Source organism: Danio rerio, chromosome 16 (genome assembly GCF_049306965.1).
Source record: "Danio rerio strain Tuebingen ecotype United States chromosome 16, GRCz12tu, whole genome shotgun sequence".
Lineage (NCBI taxonomy): Eukaryota > Metazoa > Chordata > Actinopteri > Cypriniformes > Danionidae > Danio > Danio rerio.
Genome location: NC_133191.1, coordinates 7472694 through 7494166, shown reverse-complemented (window position 1 = coordinate 7494166; position 21473 = coordinate 7472694). Strand labels below are relative to the sequence as shown.

General features: G+C 33.1%; 1 protein-coding gene across 1 annotated transcript in view; it reads right to left on the bottom strand.

Annotated features, from left to right (window-relative positions):
- The window catches only part of bmper (BMP binding endothelial regulator), a 75873-nt gene that overhangs the window by 31760 nt on the left and 22640 nt on the right, over positions 1–21473 (bottom strand). The window contains 4 exon segments of the mRNA NM_001020487.2: positions 10884–11014; positions 14295–14631; positions 19815–20141; positions 20348–20393. Coding sequence (NP_001018323.2) covers positions 10884–11014; positions 14295–14631; positions 19815–20141; positions 20348–20393 — 841 coding nt within the window.

The window sequence follows — 21473 nt, the reverse complement described above, 5'->3', positions numbered from 1 at the left end:
ATGATGATGATCCAGGATCAACAATAGTAAATTTACATTGTATTTAAATAATGATGATGATCCAGGATCAACAATAGTGAATTTACTCTTTATTTAAATAATGATGGTCCAGGATCAACAATAGTAAATTTACATTGTATTTAAATAATGATGATGATCCAGGATCAACAATAGTGAATTTACTCTGTATTTAAATGATGATGATGATCCAGGATCAACAATAGTGAATTTACACTGTATTTAAATGATGATGATGATCCAGGATCAACAATAGTGAATTAACATTGTATTTAAATAATGATGATGATCCAGGATCAACAATAGTGAATTTACACTGTAATTAAATGATGATGATGATCCAGGATCAACAATAGTGAATTTACATTGTATTTAAATAATGATGTTGATCCAGGATCAACAATAGTGAATTTACTCTGTATTTAAATAATGTTGATCCAGGATCAACAATAGTGAATTTACATTGTATTTAAATAATGATGATCCAGGATCAACAATAGTGAATTTACTCTGTATTTAAATGATGCTGGTCCAGGATCAACAATAGTGAATTTACACTGTATTTAAATAATGATGATCCAGGATCAACAATAGTGAATTTACTCTGTATTTAAATAATGATGATGATCCAGGATCAACAAAAATTAATTTACTCTGTATTTAAATGATGATGATGATCCAGGATCAACAATAGTGAATTTACACTGTAATTAAATGATGATGGTCCAGGATCAACAATAGTGAATTTACATTGTATTTAAATGATGATGGTCCAGGATCAACAATAGTGAATTTACTCTGTATTTAAATAATGATGATGATCCAGGATCAACAAAAATTAATTTACTCTGTATTTAAATGATGATGATGATCCAGGATCAACAATAGTGAATTTACACTGTAATTAAATGATGATGGTCCAGGATCAACAATAGTGAATTTACTCTGTATTTAAATAATGATGATGATCCAGGATCAACAATAGTGAATTTACTCTGTATTTAAATAATGTTGATCCAGGATCAACAATAGTGAATTTACATTGTATTTAAATAATGATGATCCAGGATCAACAATAGTGAATTTACTCTGTATTTAAATGATGCTGGTCCAGGATCAACAATAGTGAATTTACACTGTATTTAAATAATGATGATCCAGGATCAACAATAGTGAATTTACATTGTATTTAAATAATGATGATGGTCCAGGATCAACAATAGTGAATTTACTCTGTATTTAAATAATGATGATGATCCAGGATCAACAAAAATTAATTTACTCTGTATTTAAATGATGATGATGATCCAGGATCAACAATAGTGAATTTACACTGTAATTAAATGATGATGGTCCAGGATCAACAATAGTGAATTTACACTGTAATTAAATGATGATGGTCCAGGATCAACAATAGTGAATTTACACTGTAATTAAATGATGATGGTCCAGGATCAACAATAGTGAATTTACTCTGTATTTAAATAATGATGATGATCCAGGATCAACAAAAATTAATTTACTCTGTATTTAAATGATGATGATGATCCAGGATCAACAATAGTGAATTTACATTGCATTTAAATAATGATGATCCAGGATCAACAATAGTGAATTTACATTGTATTTAAATAATGATGATGATCCAGGATCAACAATAGTGAATTTACTCTGTATTTAAATAATGATGATCCAGGATCAACAATAGTGAATTTACTCTGTATTTAAATAATGATGATGATCCAGGATCAACAATAGTGAATTTACTCTGTATTTAAATAATGATGATGATCCAGGATCAACAATAGTGAATTTACTCTGTATTTAAATAATGATGGTCCAGGATCAACAATAGTGAATTTACATTGCATTTAAATAATGATGATCCAGGATCAACAATAGTGAATTTACATTGTATTTAAATAATGATGATGATCCAGGATCAACAATAGTGAATTTACTCTGTATTTAAATAATGATGATCCAGGATCAACAATAGTGAATTTACTCTGTATTTAAATAATGATGATCCAGGATCAACAATAGTGAATTTACTCTGTATTTAAATAATGATGATGATCCAGGATCAACAATAGTGAATTTACTCTGTATTTAAATAATGATGATGATCCAGGATCAACAATAGTGAATTTACACTGTATTTAAATAATGATGATGATCCAGGATCAACAATAGTGAATTTACTCTGTATTTAAATAATGATGATCCAGGATCAACAATAGTGAATTTACACTGTATTTAAATAATGATGATCCAGGATCAACAATAGTGAATTTACACTGTAATTAAATGATGATGATGATGATCCAGGATCAACAATAGTGAATTTACATTGCATTTAAATAATGATTATGATCCAGGATCAACAATAGTGAATTTACTCTGTATTTAAATAAGGACGATCCAGGATCAACAATAGTGAATTTACTCTGTATTTAAATAATGATGATGATCCAGGATCAACAATAGTGAATTTACACTGTATTTAAATAATGATGATGATCCAGGATCAACAATAGTGAATTTACACTGTATTTAAATAATGATGATGATCCAGGATCAACAATAGTGAATTTACATTGTATTTAAATAATGATGATGATCCAGGATCAACAATAGTGAATTTACTCTGTATTTAAATAATGATGATGATCCAGGATCAACAATAGTGAATTTACACTGTAATTAAATGATGATGGTCCAGGATCAACAATAGTGAATTTACTCTGTATTTAAATAATGATGATCCAGGATCAACAATAGTGAATTTACTCTGTATTTAAATAATGATGATGATCCAGGATCAACAATAGTAAATTTAAATGGTATTTAAATAATGATGATGATCCAGGATCAACAATAGTGAATTTACACTGTATTTAAATAAGGACGATCCAAGATCAACAATAGTGAATTTACTCTGTATTTAAATAATGATGATGATCCAGGATCAACAATAGTGAATTTACTCTGTATTTAAATAATGATGGTCCAGGATCAACAATAGTGAATTTACATTGTATTTAAATAATGATGATGATCCAGGATCAACAATAGTGAATTTACTCTGTATTTAAATAATGATGATGATCCAGGATCAACAATAGTGAATTTACACTGTAATTAAATGATGATGGTCCAGGATCAACAATAGTGAATTTACTCTGTATTTAAATAATGATGATGGTCCAGGATCAACAATAGTGAATTTACTCTGTATTTAAATAATGATGATGATCCAGGATCAACAATAGTAAATTTACATTGTATTTAAATAATGATGATGATCCAGGATCAACAATAGTGAATTTACTCTGTATTTAAATAATGATGATGATCCAGGATCAACAATAGTGAATTTACATTGTATTTAAATAATGATGATCCAGGATCAACAATAGTGAATTTACACTGTATTGAAATGATGATGATGGTCCAGGATCAACAATAGTGAATTTACTCTGTATTTAAATAATGATGATGATCCAGGATCAACAATAGTGAATTTACTCTGTATTTAAATAATGATGATGATCCAGGATCAACAATAGTGAATTTACTCTGTATTTAAATAATGATGATGATCCAGGATCAACAATAGTGAATTTACTCTGTATTTAAATAATGTTGATCCAGGATCAACAATAGTGAATTTACATTGTATTTAAATAAAGATGATGATCCAGGATCAACAAGAGTGAATTTACTCTGTATTTAAATGATGATGATGGTCCAGGATCAACAATAGTAAATTTACACTGTATTTAAATAATGTTGATCCAGGATCAACAATAGTGAATTTACATTGTATTTAAATAAAGATGATGATCCAGGATCAACAATAGTGAATTTACTCTGTATTTAAATAATGATGATGGTCCAGGATCAACAATAGTGAATTTACACTGTATTTAAATAAGGACGATCCAGGATCAACAATAGTGAATTTACTTTGTATTTAAATAATGTTGATCCAGGATCAACAATAGTGAATTTACATTGTATTTAAATAATGATGATGATCCAGGATCAACAATAGTGAATTTACTCTGTATTTAAATAATGATGATGATCCAGGATCAACAATAGTGAATTTACTCTGTATTTAAATGATGATGATGATCCAGGATCAACAATAGTGAATTTACATTGCATTTAAATAATGATGATGATCCAGGATCAACAATAGTGAATTTACATTGTATTTAAATAAAGATGATGATCCAGGATCAACAATAGTGAATTTACTATGTATTTAAATAATGATGATGATCCAGGATCAACAATAGTGAATTTACTCTGTATTTAAATAATGATGATGATCCAGGATCAACAATAGTGAATTTACATTGTATTTAAATAATGATGATGATCCAGGATCAACAATAGTGAATTTACTCTGTATTTAAATAATGATGATGGTCCAGGATCAACAATAGTGAATTTACATTGTATTTAAATAATGATGATGTTCCAGGATCAACAATAGTGAATTTACACTGTATTTAAATAATGATGATGATCCAGGATCAACAATAGTGAATTTACTCTGTATTTAAATAATGATGATGATCCAGGATCAACAATAGTGAATTTACATTGTATTTAAATAATGATGATGATCCAGGATCAACAATAGTGAATTTACTCTGTATTTAAATAATGATGATGATCCAGGATCAACAATAGTGAATTTACATTGTATTTAAATAATGATGATGATCCAGGATCAACAATAGTGAATTTACTCTGTATTTAAATAATGATGATCCAGGATCAACAATAGTGAATTTACTCTGTATTTGAATGATGATGATGGTCCAGGATCAACAATAGTGAATTTACTCTGTAATTAAATGATGATGATCCAGGATCAACAATAGTGAATTTACATTGTATTTAAATAATGATGATGATCCAGGATCAACAATAGTGAATTTACTCTGTATTTAAATAATGATGATGGTCCAGGATCAACAATAGTGAATTTACTCTGTATTTAAATAATGATGATGATCCAGGATCAACAATAGTGAATTTACTCTGTATTTAAATGATGATGATGATCCAGGATCAACAATAGTGAATTTACACTGTATTTAAATAATGATGATGATCCAGGATCAACAATAGTGAATTTACATTGTATTTAAATAAAGATGATGATCCAGGATCAACAATAGTGAATTTACTCTGTATTTAAATAATGATGATGATCCAGGATCAACAATAGTGAATTTACTCTGTATTTAAATAATGATGATGATCCAGGATCAACAATAGTGAATTTACATTGTATTTAAATAATGATGATGATCCAGGATCAACAATAGTGAATTTACTCTGTATTTAAATAATGATGATCCAGGATCAACAATAGTGAATTTACACAGTATTTAAATGATGATGGTCCAGGATCAACAATAGTAAATTTATACTGTATTTAAATAATGATGATGATCCAGGATCAACAATAGTGAATTTACACTGTATTTAAATAATGTTGATCCAGGATCAACAATAGTGAATTTACACTGTATTTAAATAATGATGATCCAGGATCAACAATAGTGAATTTACTCTGTATTTAAATAATGATGATCCAGGATCAACAATAGTGAATTTACTCTGTATTTAAATAATGATGATGATCCAGGATCAACAATAGTGAATTTACTCTGTATTTAAATAATGATGATGATCCAGGATCAACAATAGTGAATTTACTCTGTATTTAAATGATGATGATCCAGGATCAACAATAGTGAATTTACACTGTAATTAAATGATGATGATGATCCAGGATCAACAATAGTGAATTTACACTGTATTTAAATAATGATGATGGTCCAGGATCAACAATAGTGAATTTACTCTGTATTTAAATAAGGACGATCCAGGATCAACAATAGTGAATTTACTCTGTATTTAAATAAGGACGATCCAGGATCAACAATAGTGAATTTACTCTGTATTTAAATAATGATGATCCAGGATCAACAATAGTGAATTTACACTGTAATTAAATGATGATGATGATCCAGGATCAACAATAGTGAATTTACACTGTATTTAAATAATGATGATGATCCAGGATCAACAATAGTGAATTTACTCTGTATTTAAATAATGATGATGATCCAGGATCAACAATAGTGAATTTACACTGTAATAAAATGATGATGGTCCAGGATCAACAATAGTGAATTTACTCTGTATTTAAATAATGATGATGGTGCAGGATCAACAATAGTGAATTTACACTGTAATTAAATGATGATGGTCCAGGATCAACAATAGTGAATTTACTCTGTATTTAAATAATGATGATCCAGGATCAACAATAGTGAATTTACTCTGTAATTAAATGATGATGATCCAGGATCAACAATAGTGAATTTACATTGTATTTAAATAATGATGATGATCCAGGATCAACAATAGTGAATTTACTCTGTATTTAAATGATGATGGTCCAGGATCAACAATAGTGAATTTACATTGTATTTAAATAATGATGATGTTCCAGGATCAACAATAGTGAATTTACTCTGTATTTAAATGATGATGATGGTCCAGGATCAACAATAGTGAATTTACACTGTATTTAAATAAGGACGATCCAGGATCAACAATAGTGAATTTACTCTGTATTTAAATAATGATGATGATCCAGGATCAACAATAGTGAATTTACTCTGTATTTAAATGATGATGATGATCCAGGATCAACAATAGTGAATTTACATTGCATTTAAATAATGATGATGATCCAGGATCAACAATAGTGAATTTACACTGTAATTAAATGATGATGATGATGGTCCAGGATCAACAATAGTGAATTTTCATTGCATTTAAATAATGATTATGATCCAGGATCAACAATAGTGAATTTACTCTGTATTTAAATAATGATGATCCAGGATCAACAATAGTGAATTTACACTGTAATTAAATGATGATGATGATCCAGGATCAACAATAGTGAATTTACTCTGTATTTAAATAATGATGATGATCCAGGATCAACAATAGTGAATTTACACTGTAATTAAAAGATGATGGTCCAGGATCAACAATAGTGAATTTACTCTGTATTTAAATAATGTTGATCCAGGATCAACAATAGTGAATTTACTCTGTATTTAAATAATGTTGATCCAGGATCAACAATAGTGAATTTACAGTGTATTTAAATAATGATGATGATCCAGGATCAACAATAGTGAATTTACTCTGTATTTAAATAATGTTGATCCAGGATCAACAATAGTGAATTTACATTGTATTTAAATAATGATGATGATCCAGGATCAACAATAGTGAATTTACTCTGTATTTAAATGATGATGATGGTCCAGGATCAACAATAGTGAAAATACATTGCATTTAAATAATGATGATGATCCAGGATCAACAATAGTGAATTTACTCTGTATTTAAATAATGATGATGATCCAGGATCAACAATAGTGAATTTACTCTGTATTTAAATAATGATGATGATCCAGGATCAACAATAGTGAATTTACACTGTATTTAAAGAATGATGATCCAGGATCAACAATAGTGAATTTACTCTGTATTTAAATAATGTTGATCCAGGATCAACAATAGTGAATTTACATTGCATTTAAATAATGATGATCCAGGATCAACAATAGTGAATTTACTCTGTATTTAAATAATGATGATCCAGGATCAACAATAGTGAATTTACTCTGTATTTAAATAATGATGATGATCCAGGATCAACAATAGTGAATTTACACTGTATTTAAATAATGATGATCCAGGATCAACAATAGTGAATTTACTCTGTATTTAAATAATGTTGATCCAGGATCAACAATAGTGAATTTACTCTGTATTTAAATAATGATGATCCAGGATCAACAATAGTGAATTTACTCTGTATTTAAATAATGATGATGATCCAGGATCAACAATAGTGGCTTTACTCTGTATTTAAATAATGATGATCCAGGATCAACAATAGTGAATTTACTCTGTATTTAAATAATGTTGATCCAGGATCAACAATAGTGAATTTACTCTGTATTTAAATAATGTTGATCCAGGATCAACAATAGTGAATTTACACTGTATTTAAATAATGATGATGATCCAGGATCAACAATAGTGAATTTACACTGTATTTAAATAATGATGATGATCCAGGATCAACAATAGTGAATTTACTCTGTATTTAAATAATGATGATGATCCAGGATCAACAATAGTGAATTTACACTGTAATTAAATGATGATGGTCCAGGATCAACAATAGTGAATTTACTCTGTATTTAAATAATGTTGATCCAGGGTCAACAATAGTGAATTTACAGTGTATTTAAATAATGATGATGATCCAGGATCAACAATAGTGAATTTACTCTGTATTTAAATAATGTTGATCCAGGATCAACAATAGTGAATTTACATTGTATTTAAATAATGATGATGATCCAGGATCAACAATAGTGAATTTACTCTGTATTTAAATGATGATGATGGTCCAGGATCAACAATAGTGAAAATACATTGCATTTAAATAATGATGATGATCCAGGATCAACAATAGTGAATTTACACTGTATTTAAATAATAATGATCCAGGATCAACAATAGTGAATTTACTCTGTATTTAAATAATGATGATGATCCAGGATCAACAATAGTGAATTTACACTGTATTTAAATAATGATGATGATCCAGGATCAACAATAGTGAATTTACTCTGTATTTAAATAATGTTGATCCAGGATCAACAATAGTGAATTTACTCTGTATTTAAATGATGATGGTCCAGGATCAACAATAGTGAATTTACACTGTAATTAAACGATGATGGTCCAGGATCAACAATAGTGAATTTACTCTGTATTTAAATAATGATGATCCAGGATCAACAATAGTGAATTTACTCTGTATTTAAAGAATGATGATCCAGGATCAACAATAGTGAATTTACTCTGTATTTAAATAATGATGATCCAGGATCAACAATAGTGAATTTACATTGTATTTAAATAATGATGATGATCCAGGATCAACAATAGTGAATTTACTCTGTATCTAAATAATGATGATCCAGGATCAACAATAGTAAATTTACTGTGTATTTAAATAATGTTGATCCAGGATCAACAATAGTGAGTTTACACTGTATTTAAATAATGATGATCCAGGATCAACAATAGTGAATTTACTCTGTATTTAAATAATGATGATGATCCAGGATCAACAATAGTGAATTTACACTGTAATTAAATGATGATGATGATCCAGGATCAACAATAGTGATTTTACTCTGTATTTAAATAATGATGATGATCCAGGATCAACAATAGTGAATTTACTCTGTATTTAAATAATGATGATGATACAGGATCAACAATAGTGAATTTACTCTGTATTTAAATAATGATGATGGTCCAGGATCAACAATAGTGAATTTACTCTGTATTTAAATAATGTTGATCCAGGATCAACAATAGTGAATTTACATTGTATTTAAATAATGATGATGATCCAGGATCAACAATAGTGAATTTACTCTGTATTTAAATAATGATGATGATCCAGGATCAACAATAGTGAATTTACATTGTATTTAAATAAGGACGATCCAGGATCAACAATAGTGAATTTACTCTGTATTTAAATAATGATGATCCAGGATCAACAATAGTGAATTTACTCTGTATTTAAATAATGATGATCCAGGATCAACAATAGTGAATTTACATTGTATTTAAATAATGATGATGATCCAGGATCAACAATAGTGAATTTACTCTGTATCTAAATAATGATGATCCAGGATCAACAATAGTAAATTTACTCTGTATTTAAATAATGTTGATCCAGGATCAACAATAGTGAGTTTACACTGTATTTAAATAATGATGATCCAGGATCAACAATAGTGAATTTACTCTGTATTTAAATAATGATGATGATCCAGGATCAACAATAGTGAGTTTACACTGTATTTAAATAATGTTGATCCAGGATCAACAATAGTGAATTTACTCTGTATTTAAATAATGTTGATCCAGGATCAACAATAGTGAGTTTACACTGTATTTAAATAATGATGATCCAGGATCAACAATAGTGAATTTACTCTGTATTTAAATAATGATGATGATCCAGGATCAACAATAGTGAATTTACTCTGTATTTAAATAATGATGATGATCCAGGATCAACAATAGTGAATTTACACTGTAATTAAATGATGATGATGATCCAGGATCAACAATAGTGATTTTACTCTGTATTTAAATAATGATGATGATCCAGGATCAACAATAGTGAATTTACTCTGTATTTAAATAATGATGATGATACAGGATCAACAATAGTGAATTTACTCTGTATTTAAATAATGATGATCCAGGATCAACAATAGTGAATTTACTCTGTATTTAAATAATGATGGTCCAGGATCAACAATAGTGAATTTACACTGTATTTAAATGATGATGATGATCCAGGATCAACAATAGTGAATTTACACTGTATTTAAATAATGATGGTCCAGGATCAACAATTAAAAAAAAATCTATATTAAGGTCAACAAAAACATTATTCAACATAAAGAAATACCAACAAAAAATGTCCGTAATATAAGCTGTTTTTAGGAATTGTTTGTAGATCTCACTCAGATGTAACTCTTTAATATTCTAACCAAAAAATAAAAATAAATAAATAAATAAATAAATATATATATATATATATATATATATATATATATATATATATATATATATATATATATATATATATATATATATATATATATATATATATAAACATGAGAGTGACTTACTCATGCAGGTGAGCTCTGGTCTCCAGTGCACATGAATCCCTTCTCTCTCACAGGCTCGACTGTACGCTATGAAGGACTCACAGAAACAGTTCTTATGCACTGGACACTCACACATGTCTGTTACACACGACCTAAAGAGAGGAGCACAGAGATACAGTCAAGAAGCAGAAGAACTTTAAGCAGTGTAGTACTCTTGTATGGTGATTTCTTCATAATTTGTGTTGAAGTTTTGCCAAAATACTTAACATGTTCAGAGCATTTGATTTTTACCTCAAAAAACAAACAATGCATGCATGACAACTTTTCGATTGATCTACTTATACAGCATCCTTGTCTTTAGAATTCTCTACTTTACAAATGTTTAGTTCGGCATTTTTATGAGAAATGAAAATGAGTCAAAGAATAAAACATTTAATTATGACTTCTGTCTAACAAATTAACCCATTTAATACTTTTTCTTGCCATTTCTAGTTAACATCTTAAAGTTAAAGTTTTTTTTTGTCATATGATTGCAAGTTTAAAAGTGCAAGAAATATAGTCGGAATTGTGAAAGGCTATAAACTTGCAATTAGGTTAAGTAAAAAAGTGTCACACTTTATTTTTGATGGTCAATTTGCTGAATTTAAGGGTGACACTTAACAATAAGGTTCATTAGTTAATGCATTTACTGACATGAAGTAATCATGAACAACACATGTACAGCATTTATTAATTATAATGAAACATTTACTAATGTATTATTAACATCCAAGTCCATGCTTATTAACAAAAGTTAATGCACCATGAGTTAACATGAACTAACAATGAACTACTGTATTTTCATTAACTAACGTTTACTAACATGAACAAATACAGTAGTAGATGTATTGTTCATTGTTTGTTCATGTTAGTAAATGCATTAATTAACAGTAACTAATGAACCTTATTGTAAAGTGTGATCAATTTAAGTTAAATTGCATCTACATGCCAACTAATTCTCATTAGATTATAAGTAGACTGTTAGGTTGGGGTTAGTGTATGTTGACATGTACATATAGTTAAGTTTCTTATAGTCAGTTAAATGTCTGTTGAAGGAGCAGTATCAGCAGATATTAATCAGACAGTCTACTAATACTCAAATGGACCATCAAAGTAAAGTGTTAAAGAAAAAAAGAAGCAAGATTTATTTTTTGATGATTTTTGGCTGTATTTTAATGGTTGATGTTGTGGGGGCTGCAGATCTCGGATGCCCAAAGCACAGTCACACAAGCACTGCCCACTAGGCTTTCAGTGGTGATGTAAAGTTGAAATAAAAAATATATGTAATAAATAATGTCACTATTACGAGAGATATAAATTCAGAATTATAAAATAAAAGCTCACAAAATGTAAAAAAAAGAAAAAAAAACGAGTATCGGAAACAAGTTTCAATGCATTTTAGCTTTAAAAATTAAGAATTAAGCCACTGTCACACTGGACTTTTCACTTCATAGATTTCCATTCATACGCATGCAAATGCTTGGTGAACTTTGACCTGCAAAATTGCTGTGACTACGTGAGACCAATTGAATATTAAAACATGACCTCGCTGCATAGGAATTTAAAATATGGACCAATCACTCAGTTTTGTTACTGTCTAATCATCTTGATTAATCCCGCCCCTTTTCGCAGTGCTGTACAACAGAATTTCTCACGGCGGCATTACTGTATTTTATTCCACGACTACACATGTAAATTCCACCTACTGGCTCCAGTCCGATGGTTTTCTACACAAAAGAACTTTAGGTTAGCATTTTGGCATTACAAATTTAGGATTAAAAGCTTTTTTTAAGGTGCTTTCACACTAGCACTTTTGGTCCGTAATCAGGGTTTGTTTGACGTCAGAGTTAGATATGTTTCGCTAGTCTTAACCATGTCATCTGAACTCGGGTGCTCATCCATGAACTGTACCCGAGTCCGCCTGGAAGAGGTACGGTTCGTGTGAAATAACGAACTGATATAAATGCAATCGTACCAAATAACAGGAGTAATCCACCAACTGTACAACAAACTTTAGTTCTCATAACGTTCATTTGTGTGTGTGTTACATTGGCGACAACCGACAAGTGTGACTGACCCTGTGCAAACACAGTGATCATGTCTGCTTGTCTCCTTCAAAAACAACTGCAGACATCGCGTTTTGTTATGAGCGTTTTAGATATTTTTTGCAGCAGATAGATGCAAGTCGCTCTCTGTAGGTTACCAAAACCAAACGATTCAGTAAATGCAGAACAACTCTGATATGCATATGACTTTTCATTTTGGGGCCGTGGCTTCCATGGCCGTCCCCTATTTATCAGCCATACCAGTGGCGTAGCACAAAATGCGGAGGCCCCCCTGCAGGGATCACTGACGGAGCCCCCTGATGAAGGAGGTGGGGTCAAAACGGGGAAGCGACCACAAATTGATGAGCGGGGAAGGGAGGCAGGGTGGAGCGACAACGCGGGGAAGCCTTCACAAACTAAGGAGCAATCACAAACCGAAAGCGGCGAGAGCGTCAAAGTGCCCAGAAGAACTGGCGGCGAGAAACAGCACAGCGTGTCCTCTCCGTTGTGAGCATCGAGGATAGTTGAAATCAAGTCTACTTTAAGGTATGAGGTATGACGCGGTTAGGCGGCAAGCAATCAGAATAAAGTAGTCCACCGCTTTAGAGGTGTTCAGAGAACACAGACCTGTGAACTTTGGTTCCAACCACAGTTGTTCCCAAGAGTTTGATTATTGCAGTTGCCGGATTTACAGTTATTGAAAATCGTGACGACGCGGGGCCCCCTAATCACAAGGGCCCCCCCTGGAGCAAAAAGCCAAACAAAAGTAAACAAACAAAAGCTGACTGAAATGAGAGCCGCGTCTTTCAACTCCGTGAGGGCAGTAATCTGTTTTCTCGTTCCCTAAATGGAAACTTCTGGTTCGTGCGCGCAAAACGTAGTGTTTAATACCATTATCAAAATAATTGTCAGTCACCACATAAAGATTTGATTAAGCAAATATCTCTGATAATCTAATAATCTTTTTCATTTGCTAATATTTTAGAAACATATCGAAATTACAGCTGGCCCCTTTGTGTTACTTCTTGACTTGAATTGTTTACTTAGTTTGGCACTTCACTACGTCTCGCTAGCGCTCTGATTGGCTGCTGAATAACCAATTAGAGCACTCTCTTCAGCTGATGATCTGACATGTTGAATGTGATCCGAATTAACCCCATGAGAGGCAATTTGTCGCACACACACCTAACCATCTAGCCTGACCTATGAGCCGAACAAACCCAACAGCATACTTCAGGCTTGGTGTGTCCCGGCCTTTACATGACTGCTTATATTATGCATTAGTTCTGTCTCAAATTTCAGATGGCTTAAAAAATTGTTCAGAACTGCATAGGTTTAGTGAACTCACTTGTAAAAGGAGGTAAAGTCGACAGCAGAGTGGCACTTCTGAAACTCCCAGGACTTGAGCTTCTGGCAGGTTCTGTGAGCGCGGAGCTTCACCTTGACTGTTCCGGCACAGAGAAAGGATGTGGGCCGGCGGTTCTGTACTTCGCACAGCTCGTTGTCCTCCACACGCCACGATTCAGCAAGTTCATCCACGTCAAACTTAAACTGTCCGTCTCCTCCAAGAGAGTCGTCTCGCCGCTGACCGTTGTAGTTTCCACAAAGACCACACAGCTGCCCCTTCAGATGAGGCGCTGCAACCACCTCCACCAGACTGTCCCCATCCCACGTGATCTCCAGTCCTGAACACACACACACAACATATGAGTCAATTCAACTTTCTTGTATACAGTGTTCGAATTACACATTGAGGATTGGGACGGGTCAACTTTTTCAGTAATGTTAGTTTGTGTAAGACATGCTTTAAATCAAATGTATGATTTACTGATTTCAACTGATTAAAGTAATTAATTAATTAATCACAACTTTTTTATTTATCGTGATTAATCACATTTAAAATACTAAAACTTTTAATTTTGGCTATTCAAATGTAAAATTAATGTAAACGCAAGATTTGAATTTAAAATATAATTGTTTATTAGAATTTTTGTTTAACTTGTAACACAGATTTCTTCATGTAAACAGCATACCCACAATAAACCATCAAGATCCTGGCTTGACAGCCATATTTATTACAGAAATTAAAACACAGGCATGTTGATGCCATTTGAATTTTAAAACAATCAATACCAATAAAGAAAAAAATGTTTTCTAAGTTGCATTCTTAGGGCCTACTCACACTATGCCATCCGTACCGTGCCCAGGCCTGTTTCTCGGATCGTTTGAGAAGTGTGAGTGCGCTGAATTAGGCTCAAGCACGGTTCACTTGGCCGGCCCTGGCCCGGTTGGAAGAGGTGGGTCTGAGCGCGGTTCACTTGGGCTTTGGCACGGTACGCTTGTGTGTGAATGCAAAACGCGCCAAAGCCCGAAACTGAAAGCGAGACGTGACTTTTAAGGGGCTGTTTCATATGGATTTATTAATCATTCTTACTGTTCAGTGAACACAAACTGCTGTAGTTGATTAAAGACGCAAACCCCTCACTGCACGACAGCAGACCTCCTCATTCCTGCAGCACGAGAGCTTTTTAATTGTTTATGAGCGGCAAAAGTGGCGGATCTGTTCGGCGAAATATCTGACTGCGTGTCACCCCATCCCTAAGGACTGTTTTGCGAAATATTTGACTGCATGTCACTGCATTACAAACGACTGAAACGATATAACTAGAGAAATGTCCACCGTGCTGCTGAGTGAGAGAGCGCTTCTCACTGAACAGCAGCGATGACGTAAGCGTGCCGAGGCCCGTTTGTGGTGTGAGCTCGGGCCGTCGGGGGAGACGGGAGGGGGGACAAGCGTGCTCTGGCCCGGTTCGAGGCAACTGTACCTAGTGTGAGTACGGCCTAAATGGACTGCAGGCATTGCAAATATGGTAAATGGAAAATGATAATAACAATAAAGTATTGAATACAAACAATTGTACTCATTGTAAAGTTGTATTGCTGTAAGTTGAGAACATTAATTATAAAGTAGAAACAATTTACGCACGCAGGACAGCGCAGGCGGAGCGACTGCCTTCAGATTCAACACGCATGATTGCGTTCATCAAATTTGCCTAAACTAAGCGTTCTTAAGTATGGCTGTATTACACAAATACGCATACGCTTTACAAAAGGTGAATTTATGGGGGAAACAGGTCAAACTTCCCGAAACATTGAAGGGTGCGTGCTAAAAGGCAGAGGAATGCGCTGTCTTTGACAGCTCGCGACTTCATCTGGCACTTTCTGAGTACATTAACATGGACACCAATACTCCGCTTTTAATATGATTAAGATAATACTCTTATTAAGAGTCTACCATGTAAGCAGCGATTTTTGATTACCTTAAAGAACAACCGAGTCACGAAATGCAGAGGTTTTTCTTTCCGTTCGCCATGCGGTATCAAATTCCATTAAAACAAAAGTCGAAAGATTAAAAATGAAACACCCGAAATGAATTAGATTAATGTGCTAATGAGGATTGATTGCTTAATTCTATTTCTTTATGATAGCTTTTAATTTCTAATAAGCTGAACTGTTTGTTAATTTATTTGCTGCTTGTGTTTAATTTTATTTTTTCTTTTGTAAATAATTATAAAACATATTACTGACCATTTAACTGTTTATTTACAACTAAACAGCTCCAAATGAGCATATTTAGTAATTTGGGGATTTTTTAAGGGGGGGTCGGGGGAATCCCTTATTATAGTGGGCATATCCCTTATTTTCACATCCCAGTGTTGACAAGTATGAGTTTGGGATACACAGGTGTATGCATGCTGTTAAATTGCATTATAGCAACGTGATATCTGCTCCGGCAACTTTTTTTATTGTAATTTAAACATTCAGTTTAACAAAGAGACTTTTATTGGCATTTTGTTTAGTTTAAAGGTTGGTCAGGTAAATTATTGTTATAAAACAAGACTAATGAGGTGCAAGTACTTGTTGTTATTTTACGGATTAATTTCTTAAGGCGTAAAAAACAAAACAAAGGCGACAGTGGCAAGTATCACAGATTATTAATGTGAAACTGCTTTCAAACAATGTGAAATGTATTGAATGATCACTTTAAACAGGTATAACAGCTCTTTTGAAAAGGAAAGGTGTGGTAAATGTAAAGTAAACTGTCTCCATACTGTACTATCTGTAGACTGGAATGATGGATTTGAGCTGCCGGCACAAAGGTTGCATGCTGATAAATGTTGTAGAAGCATGGGAGAGTTGATGAAATCACAACCCAGTCCAAGGGTTAGCATTGTGCAAAGACACCTCAGGTTGGTTCAATCTTACACTGGAAAAAAAATTCTTACAACTCAAAATGTCAATCCTACTTAAACCTATATATGTTAAGGTAGTTGAGTATATTATAAACTTTCATAGCCAAATACAGTACAATATATGCAATATATTTCACCCTCCTGATTTTTTTATCATTGCAAAATGAAACTTTTATAAAATATTACTGTTATGAATGTATATATATATATATATATATATATATATATATATATATATATATATATATATATATATATATATAAATAAATAAATAAATATATATATATATATATATATATATATATATATATATATATATATATATATTTTTTTTTTTTTTTTGCATTAATGTATTTCTTTTGATCATTTGTTTATTAAGCATATAAGCATTTGTTATAAGCATAAATGCAAGATTTACATTCTGCTATTAACATTACATTAGCTAACTACTAACTTGTGGAAAGGCTATCATCAAAATTTTTTTCTGGGTTTGGGGCTTGTGACTACTTTACATATACATCAGTGATCTAATGATTTGCCTTGATCTGAATAAGACAATAGTATGATTCAGGTGTTTACATGAGTTTCTTTTTGAATGTTACATTCATGATTCCCAGTTACATGTTAAAGCACATAGATCCATCAACGTCATTGCGTCACCAGCCTATAAATGTTTCCTCTGCAGTTTGTGTCTGTGGTCTTTTAGATAATCAAAAATCACTGTTCACAGTAGACTCTTGATCAGAATATTGTCATAATCATATTAAAATCAGAGTATTAGTGTTCATGTAAACATACTCAGATAATGTGCCTGATAATGTCACAAGCTGTTAAAGACAGTCCATTCCTCACCTTTAAGTTGATTCCATGAGCCCTCACATTTCATAAGTTTGACGTGTTTCTCCCTTACGCGCAACTTTTGTAAAGCATATGCTGCATGTTGGTGTGTCAGAATCCGTGCTTGTAAAATATAGCCGTACTGTAGAATGCTTAGTTTAAGCAAATTAGATGAACGCGATCTTGCATGTTGTCGTGTTGTCTTGAAGTGTGTCGCTCGCCGCATGCGCCGTACTGCGCGCTTTGCCTTAAATAAGCTACAATAACAAATGCCTGACATCGCTGACATCCGTATCCCTCAAAGCTGTTTAGACTTAAACATTTAGAAATGGTGTGACACAACGCGCACTTATTTCTGCCTTTAATGCACCCCTTTATGCTTCTTAAGCGTGTCACACAGCTCAGAGCTGTCAGAGCTTAACACGTCAGAGTTTATCACACACCAGACGTGCACATTCGCATGTTATTTAAAATGAAAGTATTCAGATGGCGCTCTGTGGCATGGCAGAAATATGAACAGTCTTGGCTGGGCACCATGGACAGCCGCTGACTTGCAAATTCTAAAGTGCATGGCACTGCGCGTCATCGAGCGGCGCTTCCGGTGCACGTCCTGCTTTACATTCTTGTTGCAGCACCGAAATTCATATGCTGATTTGATCCGGTGCAAACCGGTTCCAAAGAGTTTCGGTACCCAACCCTATACTAGATATCTTCAAAAAGATATTTTGGAGAATGTTGGAAACGCTGTCAATGGTTTCAGGTTTCTTAAAAATGTCTATTTTTGCATTTAACAAAGAAACTTAAAGGTTTGGAACCACCTGAGGGTGAGTATAAAGTGAATAATAATTATTTGTGGTTGAACTATTCCTTTAAAGGGGACCTATTATGCAAAAGTCCCTTTTATAAGAGATTTATAAGAAGTTGTGTGGCAGCAGTCTGTGGAAATAACCAGCTTCTAAGAGTAAAAATGTATTCATTGTATTTTTTATAATCACGCTTGATAAAAACAGTCTGCAGAAACAGTTTGATTGACATTCTTCCTTTGTACGTGTCATCAGAGAGGAAAAGCCCCACCCATTAGTAATCTTTCCCTCATTAGCATAATTTATTAGTCTTGTTTTTGAATCTGCCACTATGCTGACACACATTTGTAGCTCCGCCCCTTTTTGAAAAGAGCACAATCTCATTTGAATTTAAAGCGACAGTCACCAAAACGACACAGAAGCAGTTAAAAAGAGTTATAAAACATTATTTGTTTGGTATTTTGAGCTGAAATTTTACACACACTCTCTAGGGATATCAGTTTCTTATTTTACATCTTGTAAAAAGGGGACTAATAGGTCACCTTTAACTGCTGTTGTCTTTTTTTCCTGTTTATTTTGTTTGATAGGGAGAATATTGTAGCAGACATTTACATATTCATCAATACGTTGCTTTTTCCTCCTATGGACGTCAATGGTTACAGGTTTTCAGCTTTCTTCAAAATATCTTCTTTTGTGTTTAACAAAAAATAAACACAAAAAGGTTTGGAATCACCTGAGGGTGAGTAAAAATTTAGTACATTTGCAGTTGTGGGGGAACTATACCTTTAACTGCTGTTGTCTAATCTCTGTCTTTTTAGGAGGAAACATGTAGCAGACATTTACATATTCATCAAAACATTGCATTTTCAGCAGCATTTGCATTGTGAGGATACACTTAAATGTACATTTCCAATCCACCACTAAACGATATTTTGAATGAAGAGTAAGTAGAACTGAGTGTTTCAGGCCATTACCTGCGATGGTGGTGAGTTTGAGCAGGTATCCATCCAGGTCGATGTGGACGCCGGTGCTGTGAAAGGGAAGAGCGATGCGTGTGCCGTTCTGCCGGACGGTCAGGTGTTGGTGAAGGCTGATGCTCAGACCGGACGTGTGCAGCTCCACTGATTTGGTCCATGAGAAGGAACGTGTGCGTCGGGCATCGTTCTTCACAAGCACTGTGAAACTGGCCGCTGGGGAACAGTCCTTGGTGAGCACATATTTACACGTGCCCTGGAAGTTGAAGGTACGGCCATCAAAAGTGTTATAGTGAGGGTCTCCAAATACGGTACACACGCCTGGCTCTGTTAGGAAGAGAGTAAGAGAGAGAATATCGGTTAAAAAAATTGTTGGTGGGGCAGTTAAAGGGTTAAAACTACATTGTTTAGCATGTGGCAGATTTGACTGTAAAATTATTGAATTAAGATTTTAAGTAATTAATTTGATTTTGATTCTTCAAAGTTCGTTTTTAAGATTCCAATAAGAGTGTCGTGTAAAGAAGTCAACTTACTGTCAGTGCAAACAGGACAGCAGCCAGTGCGATTCAGTATCTTATTCTGAAAAGCAATAAATTGTGAGACAGAATTACATATGGAGACAAAAATAGTCAGACAGGTTGACTGTAATATCTGGAACAAACCCATTTAGGCAGTGCTAAATTAAGCTTGATGCAAAGTAATCAATTTGTGTTAGAACAATGAATGTTATGTACACTAATTAATCACAGAGCAAAATAAATCAGTATTGTGAAATATTATATGACCACATCAGTGTATATATCACTGTAAGTATTTTTATATTATTCAATTTCTAAATAAATTTTAATTATTATTAATAATAAAATTGTATAGCAGGGGTCATCAACCCTGTTCCTGCAGAGCTACCTTCCTGCAGATTTCAGCTACAACCCTGACCAAAATGATCAAGTGCTGCTTCAGGTTCGAATATTTCCCAAATAATGTTTAACAGATCAAGGAATTTTTTACAGTATGTCTGATAATATTTTTTCTGTAGGGGAAATTCTTATTTGTTTTATTTCGGCTAGAATGAAAGCATTTTTTATTTTTATTTTTTACAATTTTAAGGTCAACATTATTAGCCCCCTTAAGCAATATATTTTTTAGATTGTCTACCGAACAAACAATCGTTATACAATTATTTGCCTAATTTAATTAAGCCTTTAAATGTCACTTTAAGCTGAATACTAGTGTAACAGAGGCCAACTGGTAAAGTGCGACGCAGGTAAACCTCACTCCGCTGACCTCAGACGCTAGAGGCCATGGTCTTTAGCCTCCTTGTTAGAGCAACCGACTCGTATAAAAAGAATCACCAGTTTGATCCTAGCTTAGACCACATTGGATGCAGTAAAACCGGTGAGTTATTTGTGGGGGCTTGTCCGGGATGGGAGTGAGGTTTAGGTGGGGTGAGTGTAAAAGAGGCTATGTAAGTAACCTCACTCCTCTGACTTCAAAAGGTGCTCTAGCAACAGATGCTAGGAGCCATGGTCTTTAGCCTCCTTGTTAGCATCCCATGCAAAGAATCGCCAATTTAATCCCAGCTCAGACTGCATCAGGTGCAGTAGGACCGTTGGGTTACATGTGGGGGCTCGTCCGGGATGGGAATGAGGTTTTAGTGAG